Source organism: Cydia fagiglandana, chromosome 6 (assembly GCF_963556715.1).
Source record: "Cydia fagiglandana chromosome 6, ilCydFagi1.1, whole genome shotgun sequence".
Lineage (NCBI taxonomy): Eukaryota > Metazoa > Arthropoda > Insecta > Lepidoptera > Tortricidae > Cydia > Cydia fagiglandana.
Window position 1 is genome coordinate 18,325,848 of NC_085937.1, and position 23,955 is coordinate 18,349,802.

At 41.6% G+C, this 23,955-nt stretch overlaps 1 protein-coding gene across 1 annotated transcript in view; it reads right to left on the minus strand.

The window, feature by feature from the left end:
- The window catches only part of LOC134665529 (hemocytin), a 94,893-nt gene extending 71,499 nt beyond the window's left edge, over positions 1-23,394 (minus strand). The window contains exons 1-21 of the mRNA XM_063522504.1: positions 23,083-23,394; positions 22,411-22,677; positions 21,191-21,237; positions 19,637-19,803; positions 19,454-19,575; positions 18,214-18,437; positions 17,288-17,479; positions 15,874-15,923; positions 15,030-15,277; positions 14,169-14,323; positions 13,716-13,861; positions 12,667-12,829; positions 11,550-11,674; positions 11,078-11,212; positions 10,641-10,707; positions 10,291-10,392; positions 8,301-8,535; positions 6,733-6,928; positions 5,009-5,201; positions 4,535-4,623; positions 3,443-3,662 (exon numbers count right to left, since the gene is read on the minus strand). Of these exons, the coding sequence (XP_063378574.1) occupies positions 3,443-3,662; positions 4,535-4,623; positions 5,009-5,201; positions 6,733-6,928; positions 8,301-8,535; positions 10,291-10,392; positions 10,641-10,707; positions 11,078-11,212; positions 11,550-11,674; positions 12,667-12,829; positions 13,716-13,861; positions 14,169-14,323; positions 15,030-15,277; positions 15,874-15,923; positions 17,288-17,479; positions 18,214-18,437; positions 19,454-19,575; positions 19,637-19,803; positions 21,191-21,237; positions 22,411-22,677; positions 23,083-23,162 (3,223 nt within the window). The 5' untranslated portion in view covers positions 23,163-23,394. The remainder of the gene's footprint in view (positions 1-3,442; positions 3,663-4,534; positions 4,624-5,008; positions 5,202-6,732; positions 6,929-8,300; positions 8,536-10,290; positions 10,393-10,640; positions 10,708-11,077; positions 11,213-11,549; positions 11,675-12,666; positions 12,830-13,715; positions 13,862-14,168; positions 14,324-15,029; positions 15,278-15,873; positions 15,924-17,287; positions 17,480-18,213; positions 18,438-19,453; positions 19,576-19,636; positions 19,804-21,190; positions 21,238-22,410; positions 22,678-23,082) is intronic.
- Between the last annotated feature and the right edge of the window lie 561 nt (positions 23,395-23,955).

Below are 23,955 nucleotides of genomic sequence, written 5' to 3' on the forward strand. Positions count from 1 at the left end.
TGAAAAAAAATTACGTTATGATATCCTCCTAAGGCCCAGCTATACAAATGACAAATCCAAAATTTGCCATTGAAAATTTAATATATAGAAATAGAATTGATTTTGCGTTGTTGGAAAATTGAACGAAACAAAGCAAAAGCGACTCTGTTCTAATTGAATATGATTTAAAATTCATCGAACTGAAGAGGTACTATAGGTAGGACCTTGGGCCTTAGGAGGTTATGTAGACGCAGTCCTCTTGATTTTCGTCCTAACTTAACCTACCCAGAACTTTAGAACTTTATAACAACACATACGTCAAAGAGAGTTTAGTCTAGATTGTCAAAGGAAATTTTGTAGTCACAGTAAATTTTACTGCCATCTTTCGACACAGGATCAAAACATTTGGGATTAGAACGCCATTAGGCTTTGATCCTTGTTCTTTTACTGATAATGAGTTAATTTTTTATTTTTTTAAATATCAAACGGTTTCGCCTTGTACACGCCTCAGATACTCGCGTAGATAGAAAGGTATGGCGACATCTTATAGAGAATAGTTAAACTTCTCTTGATCACGTTTGTTTCTTAGACTTTATTTATTCGCTCTTCAACTTGCTACAATATTTCTCAGCACTCTCCTTATTCCGAACGTTAGTCTTGCACGGATGCTCTGGCTCCTTCACGTCCCCATCGGTACAAAATTCCCTGGTCTTCTGTTGCTTATTATTCGGTCAAGTCTGGTCGTGTATGGAGTATTGCAGCCACCTGTGGGATGGCTCAGCTAAATACCAACTCGCCGCTTTGGACTCAGTGGAGCGCAGAGCCAGGAGGATGATTGGCGACAAGAAGCTAACGGCTAAGCTTCAGTCTTTGGCCCATCGGCGGAAAGTCGCCAGCCTGTCGGTATTCTACAGGTTGCACTTCGGGGAGTGTGCCCAAGAGCTACACGAGCTTATTCCATCGTCCCCATTCTACCATCGGACTTTTAGACGCACGGCCGGTTTCCATCCTTACTTGGTAGATATTCCACCAATTCGCACGAAGCGCTTTGCTTCTACTTTCCTTATGCGCACTGCCAAGGAATGGAATTCCTTGCCGGCGTCTATATTTCCGTGTTCTTATAACCCGGCAACCTTCAAATCAAGAGTGAACAGGCACCTTCTGGGCGAGCTCGCTCCATCGTAGGCCACGTCTACGCCTCGGCTAGTCTGTGGCCATGAGTAAGCCCATTCATAATAAAATAAAAAAATTACCAAAAACCCGAGACTTTACCAACTTTATGGACGAATATAACAAAAAGACTGACGAAGAAACTAAATTTACGTCCATAAATGGCGCTAAATATTGTAGGAGCCCGATTTTATAAAGACGTTGTCGGTCCTCTTGTCCTCCTTTTTTGTTTTTGATGACCCAGGGGGAATCCTTATGGATCCCACTGGCCCGGGAGAAGCTCAGTGGGTATGTCCGTCTTCCACGGACTAAACCCCCTGGGGTGTTCCGCCGCGCGCTTTGTTGACGGGGTTTCGGGAACTCGATTGTAGACCTCCGATACCCCGTCGGCGTTGCTCTTGCGAGCCCATCATTTGGGGCTGCTCTAGCACCCAACTAACATTAGGCGCTAAATTTAAGGGTTAGAAGAGATTTATATAAGCGCCTATTTACTCTTTAGGTGTAGTTAGTGCTCTAAAAATAGGAGTTATAGCCGGCTATAACCCCGTTTTAACCCCGGATTGGGCACAAATTTTATCACCATAAGATTTATAAGAGTGCTACAGTAGGGTTAGCGGATAAAAAAAGAGACATAAGAGCGGTATAGTGGAGCTACAATAGTGTTAATTAATTCTTTAGGAGCTATATGGGTTGCATATAGGTGACTACAAACTGTTGTAGTAGAAGAGCGCTAAAGTAGTGTTGTAATAGCGTTGATTAACAACTTAGGATTTAAAAGGGTGCCAAATAAGCGACTACTAACTGTTTGAGTAGTAAGTAGTGTAGAGCTATATAGATGATACTTTCAGCTTTAGATGGTATATTAGCATTTAAAGTCAATATTTGTAACATTCAAGAAGGTAATTGCACATTTTTTCCTTAGCCCTATCTGCTTTGGTTGCAGATGTTTCCATTTTGTATTATTATTTGTAAGCTTGCACTGTGACAGCTTGAAGTGAAATGTAATGGCGGATAAATAAAAGCAAATAATTATTTTAGTTCACTGATGCCGGTGTTATCTGCGGATTTATGATGGCGAAATTAATTACACTGTCAATAACTATATGTATTACTAACAAAATTTTAAAGGGCCTCTGATCCTTTGCATATTTATCTGAATATATATAATATTTTTTAAATTGTGGTCCACCGTATTTAATTTTCGCAAAATTACACAATATACGTGAAGTCCGGTTTTAAATACAACAATACTAACATTATGTCTATATTGAGTAAAAGTATCGATTTTTATTAAGTATTTACGTTCTAATTAACAGTTTTTGTTTTGCTTATTGATTCATCGGTCATATTAACATGGCGCTATAGGCTTAGGTTGTAAGTAAGACTCTAATAACACTATAAGATGTACTAAGGTATTGAATAACGCCCGTCTGCGACTACATGATCTATAAAAGTGACTCATAACTTCTCTTTTCGACTGTAAGTGAGACAAGAGAGTTAAGAAGCGATTGCGAGTAACGGAGCTATAAAACAGTTTTTATAGCCTGTTTAGAACCTTAAGTGAAAATTGCAGCTGCTTATCACTCATATAGATGTTAAGGTGGTAGAATTCACTTTGAGCTATAACACTAGCTGCTTAAGATCCATTATAGCGGCCAAAACGGCTACTGTGGATCTTAAAGCTATACATGGACCTCTTAAAGACCTTGATGTCACCAGAGCCTGTAAGCTTAGAGTATACAGCTATTCTACAGCCGTTATATGTCTTTAGGTGATATAATAAGTGCTAAGTGTCGCCTAATTGTTTGTTGGGCAGCGTTCTCCGCTGAAGGCACCTCGGAACACTTGAGGGCCTTCCAGCTCGAAACCTCTTCAGGCGAGTGATGGAACTCCCGACCCATCACCCGCAGGTTCCCGTTAAGGCGGCATTATCCTAGCTGCGAAGGCTCTTCTCCGCCTACCTGGCCTCCTTCGGCGCTGAGGAAGCGAGTTCGCGTCGTCCTCGCGCGATCGTTCTGCGGCTTCCTTTTGCGTCAGAACGGTGACGCTAAAGGAAGCCACTGCCGCCCATGCCTCCTCACTGCTGATCATACGGCGTATTAGCGCCGGCAGTGAGAGGTCTCCTCCCACAGCCGCGGCCAGGGCAGCGCGAGGCTCCGCCCACGCAGGGCATATCTCGCGCGTGTGTTGGGCCGTGTCCACGGCTCTTCCATCACAACCTCCTCTTGTCCTCCTAACCTAACCTACCTATGGAATTATTTAATTTACGTCTCAAGATCTTAATAACACTTACGTTCAAATAAGTTGCTCTTCAACTTGCTACAATACTTCTCAGCCGACTCTTTATTCTGAATATTAGTCTTGCACGGATGCTCTGGCTCCTTCACATCTACATCTGTACAAAGTTCCCTGGTCTTCCATTTGTTGGCGAACGCGAAAGCGGTCTGCTCGACGTCGCCCTCTGGCGTGAGGAAGTCGTCTTTTTGGTTCAGGTTGAAAGTTCCGCAGAGACCCTGAGTGATAAAGGTATTATTTTTTAATAAGTATCGGAAGTATGTATGGGACTGGGCGGGTCACGTCTGCCGCATGAATCCGGATAGGTGGGCTATACTACTGGGGGTGGCTATACTAATAGCCACCAAGTGGATGCCGCAAAAGAAGCGCGGACATGGCAGACCCAGACGGAGATGTCGGGACGACAGACGCCTTCATCAGTGGCTGGCCGGAGGCACTACAGCGGGAGTTGTGGAAATCAGGGGAAGAGGCCTTTGCCCAGCAGTGGGACACTACAACACGCTAAAAAAAAGTATGTCATCAATCTAGGAAGAATAAATTTGTATGAGTTGAGTGAGAACTCTAAACAGTAGAGGGGGTTTTGTCAAAGAACTGTAAATTAATTTTGTATCAAGCAGAAAAGTCTGCGATCGATGATGTTGGGTGATATTGATTTTTTGTAAGATTGACATCAACAATAGTTATTTGTTTTACAAGGGGGCAAAGTTGTTGTTTAACCGCTCGTGCTAATTGATACCCGAGCAAGCGAAAGATTTCAAAATTGAACCACGAGCGAATGGTTCGAAAAATGGAATCTTGAGCGCTGCGAGGGTTTCAAAGCACGAGGGTTAAACAAAATTTGCCCCCGAGTGAAACACACCATTTTTCACCACACCAACCCGAAGCAAATATCAAACAAAATGAAATCCAAATGAATGTATGTATTAAATATTTATCATCCAAAATCATTTAAAAGTTAATTCTACCAGCAAACAATTCCAAATTTGTATTTGATTACTTTGCCTCACATGTGAATAAAATGCAATTTTGCTATCAGTTTTTGAAGTGCAAAGTAAGCCTTTCCGGGGTGCTCAGGTGGAAATAGATTTACCTTGGTTTTGTCGTGGAACGTTGGTGGCACATCGACAAAAACTCTGGTGTTGCCATCCCACCACAGGTCTATTCCGTTCGGAAGTTGCACTGAAACAACAAAACTCTTATTATTATTTTCTCTATTAGGTGTAGGTACAAACAGCTACACTCCTAACTATACATCGGTGGATCTTATTACAAAAGGCATGGTTCACCGATGTACAGTTAACAGTGTGGGCGATGGTATGTAGATATTTTTAACTTTGTAAATGACACAGGCCGTGTTGCATAATAATCCACAACTAATATTACAAGCGGCACACCTAAGGTCAATTGAGTTGCTTAACTTCAAACTCAGGTAAATCCACCTAAAAGATTACGAGTATGCGATTTTGGTATTAACAAAAGGTAAAAGGGTAGATATTTGCTGAGAGGGTCGATGGATTTACCCGAGTTTGAAGTTAAGCGACACAATTGTATCAGTGTAACATACCAATAAGGAAAAGCGACGAGGCAGCTCTAATCAACACATCTCCAACGTGCACAGGTAATGACGCCACTTCCTTCCCGTTGACTAGCACTAAGCCCCCTTGCTTGAGGTGGAGGTCCAGTCCGTGGTACTTGAGGTTGACGGCCTTCGTGCAAGACGGCTTGCCTTCGCCCGTGAAAGGGGTTAGGTTCATTTCCTGGGAACAATTACTCGTATTATGTTGAGTGCATGTAATTTTGTCGAGAAAATGAAAAGTGCACATATTTAATTACACAAACGGGTCTACCGCGATATAATTTCATTGTTTTTACCTTAAATTCCGACAAAAACAATGAATGAATGAATAAATGAATGAAAGAAGGTAAATACAATGAAATTATATCGCGGTAGACCCGTTTGTGTAATTAAATTACCTATGTGTACAAAAGGCGAGTTTAAAGTGTTATAAATGAAAAGTGGATACAGATATTGACTCATTTGAAATAATAACAGAATCTTGTAAGATTGACGAAACATAAAGTGAGCCGATTTCTCGAACAAGTTTGAACAAGATCGTCGCACTTTATATATGTCGGCGGCCGATCGTAAGATCAGGCATAAGTATCGTGAAATTCCTAGGCATCGTGAAACGTGAAAATCTTTGACTCGTTCCCTGAGTCGACGGAGCCCCGCTACGCGGGGCTCCTATTTCTGGGCAGTTTGCCCTTCGGGCATCTGAAACAACCTAACGAATTTACATCTGAAGCAACCTAACGGTTTAATGTGACCATCGTCAACACATTACACAGGAACATTACGATCTGCCTAATCTTACGATCGGCCACCGACATTATATATTTCATTAATTTTACCTACAGCCGAAAATATTAAAATTGAATACATTCCTTGAAGGGTAACTACGAATTTGTGGTTGTACAGTCAGCAGAAGAAGTTGCTAAGCGGGCGAGGTGTTCAAAATTACCTTGACACGCTCTTATTCTCTTAACAATAAAGTTCAAAATGTCAAGATCATTTTGAACACCTGGCCCGCTTACCAACATCTGCTGCTCACTGTACCATTAGGACTACTTGACTCACCACCTATGAAGCATTGTACGTTTCCGGCTTCAATATATAGTTTGTGTTTTTTAGCATTAGAAATAAGGTAAACAATCTTGATGTGTCTTTTAATTGAAAAAAACATTTTAAAAATAAGTTACGGCAAATATGTAACAATTACGAATCTAATACGATCATTTATATTCTTCTGCTTTCATAAGTAATAGTTTTTGATTTTTAAAAAGCTTTTTTCAATTAAAAGACCCGTCAAGATCGCTTACCTTCTTGCAAGTTCTTTCTAATGCTAAAATAAACGAACTATAGCTTTATAAATTGAGATCCTGGTTTACGTGTAATGATGATCTTTACCTCACTGATACTGCCAGCACACGCGACATTCTCCACTTCAACCGTCTCATTATCTGTCTGGAGGAGCGTATAAGTGCAGTGCCCCATGAAATCGTAGCGTAGTCCGTCGAAGGTGGTGCAGTGAGGGTCTCTCACAGCGTTCTTTATACAACTTAATCCTTAAGGCCTACTTGCAAAATCCCACTAACCAGGGGTTAAGCGGTTAAACCGTTAACCCAGTGTCAAATTGTACTGGTAACCATGGTTACTCCACCGATTAACCGGTTAACTCCGGGTTAGTGAATGGTGCAAGAGGCCCTAAGTGGACTAATGGTCTTTACCTCACTAATACTGCCCGAGCACGCCACATTCTCCACTTCAACCGTCACATTATCTGTCTGGAGAAGCGTATAAGTGCAGTGCCCCATGAAATCGTAGCGTAGCCCGTCAAAGGTGGTGTAGTGAGGGTCGCCGACGGCGCCGCAGCGGGCCCCGCACGGGACAGCTGTACAGGTCCATTCGCCGGCTTGGCATGTGCTGGAAAATTAAATCAATTAATGTTGGTTTCATTCAAGCGCTGGTGGCCTAACGGTAAGAACGTGCGACTTGCAATCTGGAGGTCGCAGGTTCAAACCCCGGCTCGTACCAATGAGTTTTTCGGAACTTATGTAAGAAATGTTATTTGATATTTACCAGTCGCTTTTCAGTGAAGGAAAACATCGTGAGGAAACCGGACTAATCCCAATAAGGCCTAGTTTCCCCTCTGGGTTGGAAGGTCAGATGGCAGTCGCTTTCGTAAAAACTAGTGCCTATTCTCGGGATTAGTTGTCAAGCGGACCCCAGGCTTCCATGAGCCGTGGCAAAGTGCCGGGACAAGGCGAGGAAGAAGAATGTTGGTTTTATTCATAGGCCGATGAGTGAGGTGGTACAGTGGACGCACCGGATGTTACTGTTCCATCTCAGCGTGCGCGTACAAATTGTATTAGAACTGTGGTGTCCTTTTTCCTGTCTCACTCTTCTATCCTGATATGAAATTTACATAAATTCTGAAGGCAATGACTTATGTGATCTCAGCAGTTAGCCCGAAAATAATTGTATGTGTCAAGAATGCTAGTTACGGGTTTAGGCATCTCCATTTGTAAGAGCAACTACTCCTTGTATCTCCGCTTACGGTACAGTCGAGTAAATTTTTTTTTGCAGTTTATGGTTCACTTTACATTGGACAGCTCTTAGCATAACTATTGTACAACCAAATTTACTTGAACCGCAAATTGTTTAAGACTCAATTTTCTCGACCGTACATAAATGCTCCGCAGCAGGGATGTTGCGAATATTCGCATCCGCATCCGCATCCGCGGAACATCCGCATTATTATCAACATTCGGATCTGCATCCGCATAAAATCGATGCGGAGCATCCGTATGATGCGGATGTCGACCAAGTCGGTAACCGGAACGTATTAGCGGCGGCGTAAGAGCTATGTAATTTCGTCATTATATATAAGGAAATCGTCTAGATCCCGAAAAGTCGGCCAAGTTGCTGTTTATTAAATAAAACGCACCTATATTCTTGCTCAAATACTAACCGTTTCGTTTTTCTTAACTAAAAAATGCTTAAAATGTAATATTTGACGTTTTTTAAGTACCAAATCTTGACATCCGCAACCCTATCCGCGGATGTGAGGCTTTAAATATCCGCATCCGCATCCGCGGATGTCAAAAAATCTGCATCCGCAACATCCCTGCTCCGCAGTGTGGCGAATCTTTGTATTGTGGTACACATATTTTATATTTCCATGTTATTATCAATAAAAAAATTGAGGCTACTAAATACTAGTGGCTGCGAGAGCTGTAGACCTCGGGAACCCCCGTGGCTACACCCTTAAATTAAAAAAACCGCTATGACTCACCAAGTATTGCAATCCTTTTTCACCGTCTTCCCTGGCTTGAAGCTCTTATTCCTCAGCCGACAAGGGCACTGCTCTTTAGGCACACACTTGCCAGCTTCTAGAAGTAGACCTTCGGGACAGAAGCAGCCCTCCACGCAGGTTTTAGCGTCGGGCGGGGAGGGGTTGGGGAACTGACAGCTGGGCTGGACGTCGGGGCCGCAGGATTTGTAGATCTTGCCTTCCGCGCATTTCATTGCTGTAAGTAAGTTTATGAATTATATCTAAGTAGAGGTTTGTGTGTGTAGCGGACAAGGTTTTAGCACAGTATATAAAACAAAAAAGTAATTCGACGAAGCCGTCTAGCATAATTAAATAGTTATTTAATGTAGTAGTAGTAAGTAAATAACGTAGTCATAAGCCAAACTAACAATTGTATGGATAAAATTTATCTGAAATAAAGAATTAATAATAATAATAGACTAGGAATCCTCTAGACCGAGTTTAGAGCAATTATTTCACGCAACCGATGATGCCAAAAATGCGGGGGTGCGCGGGACGAGGTGACCGAAGTCCCTTGCCGTGAATGGTCCGTTCAAAGACACGGACGTACACACGGACACAAAGACACTTTCGACTCGAACATGGAGTAAAATTACCGTATGCGTGGCAGAGGGGGTAGGGCGACTATGCTCAGTCTGGAGGATGTTTTGTCTGTGCGGTCTAGACAGTGCAATCGTGCGGGGTGCGAGGAGTGGGTCGCGCGCACCCGAGCTGCATACATCGCCATTGTTAGTAGCTCGGTACTACTTACAGGAGCGTGTTTTATTTAAAACGTTTGTAATTTCTGGGCAGTAGTGTAAAAGTCTGTGACAGCCCTACTGTGTTCTTGTGTGGTGTCAAAGGCGTCGGTCCACTGTTAGAAGGTTTTAATTTTTCATTGATAATTCATATTATTCTTTAGGAGCAGCGGTTATCAATTAAAATGTGACCTCTAGTTACATATACCGGGTGTGGCCTGTAATACGAGCAAAAAAATTAACTGTAGGCTGTACTCCTCATACTGACCAACGTTTGTTCAGCTACTTTTAAAAATAACTTGTGGTTTGATTTTTAATACACTTTAAAGTTTATTCTAACACGCAATGTATTGCGAATTTTGTTATGTTTAAGGCATGACAAGCAACGTCAATCACAAATGATATGGCATGGCGATGGCGTCCATTGAAGATAATATTTTTTTTGTATGAAAAATAGGAAGTCTAAATACTTCATAATTTTTTAAAGTCGTTGAACAAAAGTGTCACCGTTTGAGGAGTACAATATATGTTTTAATTATTTGCTCATGTTACAGGCCGCACCCGGTATAAAACAATAAAGTCATTCGACGAAGCCGTCTAGACAGTGCAATCGTGCGGGGTGCGAGGAGTGGGTCGCGCGCACCCGAGCTGCATACATCGCCATTGTTAGTAGCTCGGTACTACTTACAGGGCTAGCGTGTTTTATTTAAAACGTTTGTAATTTCTGTGCAGTTGTGTAAAAGTCTGTGACAGCCCAGTGGTGTCGAGTTGTGGACATTTACACAAATATCAAAGGCGTCGGTCCACTGTTAGAAGGTTTTACTTTTACATTGATTATTCATATTATTATTTAGGAGCAGCGGTTATCGTTTAAAATGTGACCTCTAGTTACATACATATATTACTTGAAATTTCAAATTTTAAAGTGCACCCACTCACTACGGCGGCGATAAGACCGCCACTTGTTACATCTATTGTCTTTGTTTATGTTACTGTACATTTATCCTCTAGCCGCCCATACGTCAAACCTTGCCAAGCAAAATGTAATTTTATTTTGTCAATACATAGTTCATATTAGAATGGAACAGGATGCCTTTTTATAGGTCTCTGGGCGGCTAGAGGATATTGTAGACTACGAATATGTGAGGTGTGCAATAAAGAGTATTGTATTTTATTGTACGGTGGTAAGCGTCAAAATAAAGAAATCAACTTACGGCATGTCTCAGCATCTCTCCAGTCCTTCATCTCCTTGACACCCAGTCGTTGACACTCCTTCGCGTACACGGACACCGTGTTACATGCACAGTCCTCCGGACCTAATTAAAAATAATGTTATCAATTAATCAAATACAAATGCATTTATTTCATTACTTTATATAGCTGTTCAAGTCAAATTCGTATACAATATTTTTAACACATTCATTGCCACTAAGTGCTACGGGTTACGCTCGTAGCGCGTAGCCACGTTTTAGCCGTATGTAGCTACGAACAGTGTACCCGACTGTCGGGTTCTTGGCCCTGGATGTGTTAAAAGAGGTTCTAAAGTGGACTTTAACCAACTTACTTAAGCCGGATGTGCAGGCGCAGTAGTCCCACACGCATGTTTCGAGCAACTGAGTCACGTCCATTACCTAAAAAAGGTTTCAATTTACAATAGTCATTTTTTAGTGTAGTTTTTTCAATAAACATTTTTTTCTTCAATAAACCTGCGTATTCACAGTTAGTAAGGAAATTTGGTGTGTTAATATTAAAGATAAAGATTTTAAGATTTTTTCACGCAAATAAATGATTTATGATTTGATGATAACAAGAAATATTTAACTCAAAATGTAGTCAATATGTATGATGGGTGCTGAGAAAGGGGCGGCTACAGGGTCTGGGGGCGCAGGGCGGCAGACTGCAAATCCGCCACTGGGCGTTAGAGTGCGTGTTCAGATGTTTGTGAACAACTTGGTCGCTCCGATATATCTAATGGCGACTGTACATAGATCAGGAACTTACGCTAGAGCATTTCCTGAACTTTTCCTTGACGAACACGTTGGTGCAGAACAGCTGCGCTTTCCTCAGCTCCTCTTGAGTCTTGCTCGCGCACGCGTTCGGCTCCGACGGCGTACTGTCGCATATATCTGATGGAGACTACATAGATCAGGAACTTACGCTAGAGCATTTCCTGAACTTTTCCTTGACGAACACGTTGGTGCAGAACAGCTGCGCTTTCCTCAGCTCCTCTTGAGTCTTGCTCGCGCACGCGTTCGGCTCCGACGGCGTACTGTCGCATATATCTGATGGAGACTGTACATAGATCAGGAACTTGCGCTAGAGCATTTCCTAAACTTTTCCTTGACGAACACGCTGTTGCAGAACAGCTGCGCTTTCCTCAGCTCCTCTTATGTCTTGCTCGCGCATGCGTTCGGCTCCGACGGCGAACTGTCGCAAATATCTGATGGAGACTGTACATAGATCAGGAACTTACGCTAGAGCATTTTCTGAACTTTTCCTTGACGAACACGTTGGTGCAGAACAGCTGCGCTTTCCTCAGCTCCTCTTGAGTCTTGCTCGCGCACGCGTTCGGCTCCGACGGCGAGCTGTCGCATATATCTGTAAATCAATGCAACTATTAGTTTTAAGTGGTATCCAGACGGGACTTGTCAAATCGGTCGATTAGATCAGAAATGAAATTGGCGTCAATCTCCAATTTTAGATTTATGGGGATATTAGAGCCCTCTAATTTGAAACAATGCCCCAGAATGAAAATACTGGCCTCACAAATTGGTACACTCCTGCGTCCGCACCTCATTTAACGGTAATATCGGTCATTATCGGCGGTTGAATTCGGCTAGCCAAATTGGTATTTGCGTGCGCACCTCCTGATTCGATCGGGCAATTGAATCAGATTGGCGAAAAATTTACTAATCTGGATACGCCTTTATCCCTTTAAGGTCTAGCATACCAGTGAAATTGGCAGTAGAATATGAAATCTATAGTGTGAGAAAATGGTACCTTTTGCCTATTACTTGAAGGAAACAAGATTAACTAATTTGAGTAGGGAGGGCTGGCAAAACGGCGCTCACGGCGGTGGTATTGATTATTGATTATTAAGTTCCAAAAATCATAATTCGAAAGTTTGACATTGGTAATAATTGTAAGAGCGTAAATTTCTTACCTATACCAAAAAAACCTAATGCTCCGAATCCATGAAAATTCCCCGTAAAAGTTTGCAATAATCGAAATTAAACCTTCGTGAGACATATTTTAAATACTTAGATCACATGCAACGGATACACACGGAAGAAGGACCCCCGACGGGCCCGAGACATGTCGCCGATAGCGACTAAAAATATAGGTAAGTGAGTGTAGTGATCTAAATATCATGAAAATTCCTTTGAAAATATGACGTTTATTGCGGCAGTTGTACATTTTGTCACTTAGTGTAACATATATTCCATTTCTGACCGCAGCTGCACTACTAGTACGAACGCGTCGGTGTTATTGTAAATTTCCATAGTAAAATGAATAGCAGTGCTGCTGTCGTTGGAAATGGACTGTCACCTTTATTTAGAGTTAATTTTGCCAGACTCATTGAAACTCACCCCCAATTTTTTTGATCTGCCAGGACGAAGCCAGTACGGATTTAGTCTTAGCGATGGTGCCTTCTTTAGTTGTGAAGTCGTTCTCTGGGTTGCCGTCTAGACGGCCGCAGAGACCTTGGGTGTTGTTCCACAAAAGAACAGAGCCTTCAACGACTACTATGTTCTGAAATCAAATGATTCGGAGTAGCGGTATAAGTAATATTTTTTGATAGAGCATCTTTATAAATAATAGGACATTGTTTTACACAAATTGACTGAGCCCCACGGTAAGCTCAAGAAGGCTTGTGCTGTACACTCCGGAAGAAATATATGTATCATCATACAAATAAATACCCTTACCAGGATTCGAACCCGGGACCATCAGCTTCATAGGCAGGGTCACTACCCTCTAGGCCAGACCGATCGTCATCTTTGACGATAGAGAAGCGCTTGTGGCCTAGCGGTAAGAAACGCTGGTGGCCTAGCGGTAAGAGCGTGCGACTTTCAATCCGGAGGTCGCGGGTTCAAACCCCGGCTCGTACTAATGAGTTTTTCGGAACTTTTGTACGAAATATCAGTTGATATTACCAGTTGCTTTTCGGTGAAGGAAAACATCGTGAGGAAACCGGACTAATCCCAATAAGGCCTAGTTTTTCCCCTCTGGGTTGAAAGGTCAGATGGCAGTCGCTTTCGTAAAAACTAGTGCCTACGTCTATTCTTGGGATTAGCAAGCAGACCCCAGGCTCCCATGAGCCGTGGCAATATCCCGGGATAACGCGAGGAAGCCGAGGAAGAAGAATCTTTATGACAAAAAGTAACGTCAAGTTAGTAGCTTGTGTGACACTCCTTGTCGACTTGGTGACAAGGTTCTTCTGAAAGAGTAGTATAGCTTATAGCTATGTAGATGAAAGAAGCACCTGGCGTCCGTTGGCTCGTTGGGTGGACGACATCTGGAAAATTGCGGGTCACTTCTGGATCTGATTATAGCTCAAGACCGGGCTAGAAGAGAGGCCTATGCCCAGCAGTGGGCGATGAAGGGCTGATATGATAATATGTTGAGTATAGCTTACATTAGTGTCCCATTTGATGACAACGCCGACAGCGTCCAGATTCACAACGACGTAGTCGCCCGGCATGGAGACGCGGATGCCCGGCAGCGAGGCCGGGATCGGGATCAGCCGGCGCGTGCTACGGAACACCACAGTGCCTTCTTCTTCTAAAAAAAATATAGGGAAGGTGACATTATTTAGAATGAGATCTAGGCGAATGGAACAATCTATTATAGGATTCCACATATGATATTCGCACAATGAAATAAGTAATAACTGTCTATTAAGTAGGTAGTGAAAAACACCCAACTTGAAACTTAGAAAAGGGCGCGAAATTTTAATTTTCTATGGACAGTCAACTCTTCGCGCCTACATTTTTAAAATTTTCCGCCTTTTTCTAATGACAAGGTTGATGTGACAGGGTATATACATATATACTCTTCCTAAATCTGGCTATCGGTATAAAATACTAGCCTCCAGCGGACAACACGTAGGGCTTCTCTTCCAAGTAGATGGTCAGCTCCAGAGGACAGTAGTCTTTCCTCTGGCACGTCCCCTGCTTCACTGCCACGGTGAATTCGTGTTCCTTCGCATCTTGCACTAGGATGTGTTGGCATGGGGACGCGAAGCTGAAAGAAATCACATTGTACAGGTATATGTGTCTACCGCCTGTCGTCTACCATAGTTTACTGTGTAGGTATGTTTAATTTGTGTACTGTTTCTTTTGTTATTACTCGTAGTGTGCAATCACTACACCTTATAAAACAAAGTCCCCCGACGCGTCTGTCTGTTTGTGTGTTTGTATGTTCGCGGTAAACTCAAAAACTGAACAGATTTTCATTCGGTTTTCACCTATCGGTAGAGTGATTCTTGAGGAAGGTTTGGGTATAATTTGTTACCCCGCGCAAAGCTGGGGCGGGTCGCTAGTAATTAATATTTATATTGTATGGTTTTATATAACTAATCATAAATAAATCAACTAGAGTTACTATTTTTATCATCTTTATCTTGTAACGTGCCACAAATCATCCTAACATGACGATGGAACGTCTTTCAGTCAGCATATATTAAGGGAGCGCGCTTAAAGGCTTATATCATTTCGGCTGTAAATTATAAATACATAAAAAGTGTGGTTAGAACCAGAAGTAGAAGGAGTAAGGGCTGTTTTTAATAGCGTAGAATCAAAGTAGGATACAGTAGCGCTATAGCATTTTACTGTATTTTAAGTAAGTGCCTATGTGTTGTGATCCAAAGACCTATGTGTTGTGATCTCGCGCTCTTCATCAACCTTCCTTAATGCTATGTAGTTTTTGTGACATAGACTTCAAAACTTACCTATAGATCTTCCCATCGAACGTCTTATAATGCACCCCAGCCCACGTCAAGCAAGTGCCGCCCTTCGGCGTAAAGTCCTGCACAACGATATGCACATTAGTGCCTTTAGTGCCGCCTCCCTGCTTGCCGTATTCCACTGTTTCTGAGCCGTGGCTGGTCTGGTAGGCACCGTGCTTGCCGTAACCGTAGCCGATTTGGCTGTGGCTTTGGCTTTCGCTGCCGTTGTGGTAGTATGTTTCGTAGTAGCTCTGAAACGAAACAAAGTTCAAGAGTCTGATTCGGGTTTTACAATTGGTTACGGTTTTGATAAGACATTGAAGGAGCGCCACGGAAAAGGTTCTGTAAGGAATGCGCTGATTAGTGCATGCGAAATAAAGTGAAAAATCATAAAAACACGGTAATCGAATATTTACTCGATTTTTTTTTATTTCAACCCACCCAAAAGAGACTTCAGGGAAAAATCCGAAACATGTCAAACGAAGGGGAAAAGCTAGACTAGTTTTAGAGTAGAGTTTATGTAGATCTAGGTACATCAACTTGTAAAAGAATATTTTCCATAAGATCAAAAACCACAGAGGAAATGGGGGACTACGTTTGTATGGAGAAGCGGTCATCTTCTATCCTTTAGCGGGCGAATAAAGATGTATTGTATGATTGTTTTCCATCGTATTTTCTCGGAAACGTTCGTATTTGTCATGTTACTTCAGTCATCCTCAGTACTTTTTGTACCGAGACTGACTGAAATAGCAAGACACGTTCGTACGTTTCCGTGAAAATGCGATGGAAAATAATTATGCTACATCTGTATTTTTTATTATATATAATATGTCTTAATGATACTTACACTGCTGTATCCCGAATGGTAGTTGCTGGGTGTGACAACAACGACTTCCGCTGTAATAAATTTCAACAATTGTAACCAGCTAACTAATTAATAATAAAAATGTACACATATTAATAAAACTAATATGACACTACGTGAAACACAAATAAATACTTAAGAGATCGGCACTGGCCTTAACCACAGAATAATTAATAGTACTACCGTACAGAAAGGAAACTTCCTACAAAAACGAAGTTTGACAACGGTTCAGGGTCGAATCATGCTGTCCCTTTCTAATATATGGCACTATCCATTTCGGCTATTTAGGGTTGTCAAAAATCAAGCGATTATCTTATCTGTGGTCGTGCACGCAAAAGGAAGTCAAGTGGTGCCAACCCTAATAATTGCTCGGAGCAATGCTGAGCCGACAGAAGTCAGGAGTTTCGCACCCCTGCCTTAACTTGCATGAATCCTGATCTTCGTCGACGTAACCGAATGATGAATATTGGCCTGTGTAGGCCATTAAGTTATTATTTAATTGCTATAGCAAAGATAATTCGAAATAGAGCTGTAGCTACAGTACATTTACTGCCATCTTCCGACAGAAGATTAAGACTGTTAGAACGCCATTTGACTTTGATCATTATTGTTTCACTGATACTTAACTTGTTAAATATTAATATTAACGCCATCTTCATCATCATCGAGAGTAGGCTTAAAGTTATGGCGCCATCGCTCGAAAAAATTGCAACAGACATTGTTTACTTCAATGGGGGTCGGTTGAGGCGAGTACATCTCCATAGAATATAGACAAGTATACTGTTCAGCAAAAGTGGAAGACGCCGTGGCATCAGCAGGGCCACTGAGGTGTACAAAATCGATCTTATTTCATTGAGACAAGGTTTAAAATGTCTTGGTTTATACTCACTAAAGACGCAATGTGGGATAGGTTGGGGCGAGTACATCCCCGTAGAATACGGACAGGTATACTGTTCAGCAAAAGTGGAAAAAGCTTGGCACCAGCCGGGCAACTGAGGCGGCATATGCGATGTTATTTCATTGAGACTAGGTTTAAAATGCCTTGGTTTCTTCTTCCTGGTGTTATCCCGGCATTTTGCCACGGCTCATGGGAGTCTGGGGTCCGCTTGACAACTAATCCCATGATTTGACGTAGGCACTAGTTTTTACGAAAGCGACTGCCATCTGACCTTCCAACCCAGAGGGGAAACTAGGCCTTATCGGGATTAGTCCGGTTTCCTCACGATGTTTTCCTTCACCGAAAAGCGACTGGCAAATATCAAATGATATTTCGTACATAAGTTCCGAAAAACTCATTACGAGCCGGGGTTTGAACCCGCGACCTCCGGATTGAAAGTCGCACGCTCTTACCGCTAGGCCACCAGCGCTTCTTTAAAATGCCTTGGTTTATACTCACTAAAGACGCAATGCGGGATAGGTTGAGGCGAGTACATCCCCGTAGAATACAGACAAGTATACTGTTCTGCAAAAGTGGCGGAAGCCGTGGCACCGGCCGGGCAACTGAGGCGGCAGGAGAACTCTTCGTCGTTGCCCTTGCATTTGTAGTTGCCATTGAACGCTAGCTTGCGAAAATCGCAGACCGATGTCGCTGCAATGAAAAAAGGCATAGGTATAGTGCGACATAAAATAAAATTTACTAAACTTTTTCCATACTAAATTGTTGCCACGTGTAAGCATTTTAGGTACGTCAAAAATGTGACAGTTACATAGGAAGTGGCGCGCTCAATAATTTTCTACAATTTCTTGTCGGATTCTTTGAATGTGTTATGTATGTAAAGGGTAGTTGTAATTGTAAGTGCATGCAAACGGTGGCTGCGTACACCGTCATTCTCGGAAATATATTAGTTCTCCCCCGAGTGACACAAACCTACGTCACAATAACATTGCCACTTTGTATAGCGCTATTGCATATTATTATATAGCGCTGTCGCATTATGACGTAGGCTTGTGTCAGTCACGTGGTCGGAAGAGAGACCAGGCGGAGTATATTATTATACCATGTATTAGTTCATAAATGGCCACCTTGCGTTTGTCTGTGCTCCCCGTTCCAATATTTAACAGAATGTACAGTATTGTGAAGGTAGTAGGTAGGCTATGATTGGTTATCGCCATGTGTTTAGCTAAATAAAGATAGCAACAGGATACATCATCAATTCCGATTTCGACTCCGAGCGATCGCGCCAGTTAGTACCTACCTCGGGTGGACATTATTAAAATTCCACAAGTCCCAAGAGAATAAAATGGGTTATAAAGTTATAAATCTCGTTAAAGCCGTGTGAAATACCTTGCATTATAAGCAAGTGAGATGAAAAAAATACTTACAGTACTGACACTGCGGCCCCCTATACTCCTGCGGGCACTGACAAGTGTTGACTGACAGACATACGCCACCATTAAGGCAGGGCGGGTTACACTCCGGCTCGCAGTCCGGTATGGACGAGAAATCTGCTCGAGTCGGTCGCCATTGGCCGTCCACACAACGCATGTTCGCTACCGTGGTCCCGTCGATAAATTTGTGGCCTTCGGCGCAGGTTATTGTACACAGTCTGGAAGTGAGAAAGGAAAATGATTGAAAGATAGTGAAAATCAGTAGAAATAGGAATAGGTACATCTTTTTCTTGAATTTAAGAGGTATCCTCTTGTCGGTGGAGTATTTTCCATTTGTCCCTCTCACATGCCATATCCTTGACATACTTATATAAAATAAAAATACAGGCTAAAATATGGACAAAAAGGAAGGGCGCGAAGACACCGTGTGTTCGTTTACGGGAGCTTATTGCTCAAACATAGAACAATAGTAGGTACATATAAATACCATTGCGAATGCAGAACTCCGCGTAGGGCCGGAGGTCCGAAGCGTTCAAGAGAGGTTAGCGCTCAGACACAGAACAATTAGTACCTATACTGTGTAGTACAGTGTGAAGGCGCCCTGTATACCACGCTTCGCTCGATCTTACAATGTGAAGGGCGCCGCAGGCCTGGCGCCCCGTATATCATCTGAATGTCGGGCTTCTCCCGACTTTACAGCGGGCTGCATGTTGGTTGCTGGTATTAGGGCATTATTACGACTAGGGAGGACTTGTAAATAGTTCAGGTTCACAAAAATTGTACGAATAAAAAGGATAAATAGGAATAGGAGGAAGTAATACGAAGGTGTTCCAGATAATCGAATAAACTAGCGCACTGTTTTTTTTATTACTGTAGTCATTGTAGGTACACTTAAGTAAATAAATTCCTATAGCTAAAATATTAATGAACAACAAAATTTTATTTCAGTAACATTCAAAATCACGACGAGCGTGGGCAGATTTTATCACAAGTATAACCAGTGACCTTACAAGGACGCGGGATGAGGCGAACATTTCAAGTAAGTATATCCGTCATACACGCCTTATCAGTAACACATACCGTATGCGTACAACACTATAGGGAGCGTGCATGAACATGTAGATGTCGCACTGAAGTTGGCCAGGCAATGGCAGGAGTTGATATCGATGCTGCCGTTGTTCAATAGTGAACCGTATAGTAACAAGGTAAGGTCTAGAATGGTAAAGGTACGAACTCGTCATTGCATTTCCTCATGGAATTCATGGGTAGAGGTGGATACGTCAGGCACGGTTTCTTCTCGAACTCGCACCATTTCCCTTGGAAGTTGGCCGGGCAGTGGCAGGTGTCGTGTCGATGCTGCCGTTGTTCAATAGTGAACCGTATAGTAACAAGGTAAGGTCTAGAATGGTAAAGGTACGTACTCGTCATTGCATTTCCTCATGGAATTCATGGGTAGAGGTGGATACGTCAGGCACGGTTTCTTCTCGAACTCGCACGATTTCCCTTGGAAGTTGGCTGGGCAGTGGCAGGTGTTGGTGTCGATGCAGATACCGTTGTTCTTGCAGGTGGGCTCGCATTTCGGACCTGTGTACATTCACATAAGATCAGCCAGGGTAATTGCAACTATGGGGCAAATGTATGTAACTTCTCTAAAAATTCAAGGAGTCTGGAGACACTTGTATTCACCGCACATTTTCGCCACTCATAAAAGAGAAATCACCTATGAGGAAAGTGGCTCTAGCTTCTATCGGCGTTTTTGTCGTCATGGCTAGGCCTCGAACATTGGTTAGGTACCTACTATACTCTGTATCTTTAGGTATTTAAATAAAAGTAAACAAAATAGATGAAAACATTACACGATTAAATAATGTAGGATAAAGGCAGGTCGTTTAGTGACTGATCCAGGCGGTTTTGTAAGTGATTGGCTGTTTACAAATCGTTTATTTTTATTTAAATACCTAAAAATACTGACTGCATACCAATGACTCATCCCAACTGCATTATCTATCGAACCTCCATCTATTTCCATTCGTCCTTGCCCCAAATGCAATTGCAGCAAACTGCATTTGACATTGGCACAATATATTATCAGTCCTATTTACTATTGCTGGGATTTTGGTTTCCGCCGGTCACCCACGCTGGCAGATAACCGTTAGGTTCAATTGTTATTGACCATATTCGTGGAATCTAATATTAACTGCGTTGATAGCCGTAAAGTAGCATGAAGCATGTACTTAGGTAAGTAGGGACTTAGAAAAAGCGAGCCATATATTAATTCCGGCAAACCTACAGCTAGGCAAAAAAGAGTATATAGAATTTAAAAAGTGGCAACACTGATGTAGTGTCGTCCCGTTTTATATGACTGTATTGGTTTGAAAAGGACGACACTACAGTGTTGCCACTTTTTAATTTCTACTCTTTTTTGCCAAGCACATTGTCAGTAGAAAAAGGCGCGAAATTCAAATATTACATGGGGGGCTTGCCTGGGGGGCTAACCTTAATAGCGCCTACATTATTTAAATTTGCCGCTTTTTAGGGTTCCGTACCAAAAAGGTACAATGCGAACCCTTATGGTGCGACTCTGTCCGTCCGTCACGTCACTAAATATCTTGAGAACTACTGAAGCTATCGATTTGAAATTTGGAATAGTTATGAACAACGCTAACCCAAGCACATTTGAATGTAATTTTTATTTTTTATTAATAATGGAAAATTACCAATATAAAGAGGGGGCAAAATTTCAAGTCTAGTTACTAGGTCGATTGGGAAATCAAGGTAATCATTTCTCAAAAAGTTTGTACATTTCGATCACATCTTAGATTTCTATAAAAATTGGTAAGATGGTAAAGTATTTTTATAGAAATCTAAGATGTGATCGAAATGTACAAGCTTTTTGAGAAATGATCAGGTACCAAATTCAAAACTGCAAATATCAATCTGGGGCTTAGGAGGATAAACTGTTATTACTGACCTGCAAATATCTGGTTAGCATTGTGCTGCAACTCCTGGTATGTAGGGCTGAAACAAAACGACACTTCTTCAGCAAATATCATAAAACTATAGGCTCATATTTAATAAACAAATAATATTTATTATAGTGAGCCTATAGTTTCCCACTGCTGGGCAAAGGCCTCCTCCCACTTTTTCCAGTCTTCCCGATCTCGAGTCGGCCAGACAATTGTAATATACTATATACAAATATTTAAATAAGACATACATACAAGTATCAGAACTCAAAAATGCGCGTTTTCTCAGAGATAAGACCTAGATCGATTTTAACCCCCGAAAACCCCCATTTAGCAAATTTCATCGAAATCGTTAGAGCCGTTTCCGAGATCCCCGAAATAGGTATACAGGAATTGCTCGTTTAAAGATATTACAAAGCTTAATATACATATATGGCGTTATTCGATAAACGCGCTAAAGGTCTGAATTAGCTATGAATCGTTTGTCGTCATGTCATTTTGACTTATGTATTTGTAAGAAAGGGATAAAACATAATTTAACTAAATCAGGCAGTTTTATGAATAAGGGAGAGGGGATAGAAAACACTCTTGACCCAGGAACAAATATCTGTTGTGTGCATAAATAAAAGCCCTTACCGGGATTCGAACCCAGGACCGCGGCTTCATAGCTAAGGCAGTGACCGACAAAGCCAGGCCGGTCGTAATTAAGTCAGAATTAGGTAATCATCATGTAATCATCTTGAAGATAGTATGGTGCAAACGCAAACACCAATTTGGCCAATTTCACCAATTTAAATTTATGGTGATATTTGAGCGCTCATAATTTAAAAAAAATGCCCCCGAACGCGAATATTAGCGTTACAAATTGGTATTCTTGCGTCCGCATCCCATTTTATAGGTAACATCGGTGACATTTGTCATAATCGGCGAGCCAAATTGGCGTCCGCACGGCATTTGATCGGACAATTAAATCAGATTGGCGAAAAATTGTCCCCGACTGGATGCCGACTGGACACGCCTTAAGAAACAGGTTTTTATTTCTCGTTTTTATTTTATGCTGTAGTAAAAGGCGACAACTTTGAAAAATGTACGTGCGGAAAATCCATCTCCCATAAAAAATGGTATTATTAAAAATACAAATCAAAATCAAATTAAAATAGATTGGTATTTTTTAACGGGAATGGTTGGCCATAAAATAACACACTAAATAAATAATAAAACTCACGCTGATCCAGACTCCGAGTTCCAAGTTCTAGATTCTGAATACCCCGAATATCCGGTTTTTGTGCCAGCGTACCCGGTTTTTGTGCCGTAACCAGTCTTCGTACCGTAACCGGTTTTTGTACCATAACCAGTTTTTGTACCATATCCCGTTTTTGTACCATAAGCAGTTTTGGTACCGTAAGCTCTTGTACCATATCCGGTTTTTGTGCCAAATTGTTTGTTTTTTGCGTAAGCTGGAACGTACGCAGGGGCTTCTACGTCAGAAAGGCTGAAAAAAAGAAAAGTTAAAGTGCCGCATTGGTATTTTTTATTTTGGACGCCAAGGAAAATCGAAAAATTCACCACTTCGCACGCTTCTGATAAGCATCCGTAGCTCATCAGTTAGTAAAGAGCGATCAGACCGGTGTTCCGAAAGGTCGCAGGTTCGAATTTTACCGGATAAAAAAAAAATTCCATCTTTCCCTAAAAAAAATCTTTATTACTGCGGCTACGGAACCCTTCACTGACCATGTCGATTGTCGAAGCATGCGCTTGGATGTCTTTTATTAATTAAATTGTAATAAATAAGCTTGTACAATGAGGAGTATCTTTTCAAAAGACCTTATTTCTCTATATAAACCATAAATAAACCCTTTTGAAAAGAAACTCAGTAAATGTATGTAAAAATACTTACGCATCTTGTTCAGACAAACCGTAGCCTGCATCACACAACCATATTCCTAGCAGAAGTACAAACGCGTGAACTAAATACATGTTTAAAAATCAGAAAAGTCCATTTAAGAAAATACCTATAAACAGTCGTTGGCACGAATGCCTCGGACTGAACTGATGTTAAATCGAAACTTTATGTATTGAATTATCTCCTATTATATAAAACGGGATGTCATCCTTGTGATAAAACAGATTTATCGCTGGACACAGGATTTGAGATAGAATTATTCGGAAATTGGTTGGTAGATTATATTTATCTAAATTAGCACGAGCACACGTGTAACTCATACTAATATAATAGCCATAACAGACTACCGTAGCGCCCCAAGGTCGCGGTGCGGTGCGGTAGTCTGTTACTGCTTTAAAGATATAGCTGGTCAAGAAGATCTTGTCAGTAGAAAATGGCGGCAAATTTGAAAAATGTAGGTGCGAAGGGATATCGTCCCATAGAAAATTTGAATTTCGCGCATTTTTTACTGACAAGATTTGCGTGACCAGCTATATATAATTTGATAAACTATTTTTGTCAGTTATAGTAAAATAAAAGAAATATTACCTACTAGTATACGCATCCCTTTTTAGAAGTTATAATAAGATATCCACTACCTAGCAAAAAATAAGACAGTTGCAGTTGGTATGATTTTCACTGCCTATGCTCCACCGACAAAGGGGGCTCATGCCAAACTATATCTATCGCAACATTAAAAAAAACTTGGCTGTATAAACTCATGTCGTGATTAAAATTGCAAAAAAAAAAAATTAAATGGCGGGAAAACGCGGTTAAAAAAAAGTTTGAGGTTTGGTACTAAAGCAAAGTAGAAAAAACAACTACTTA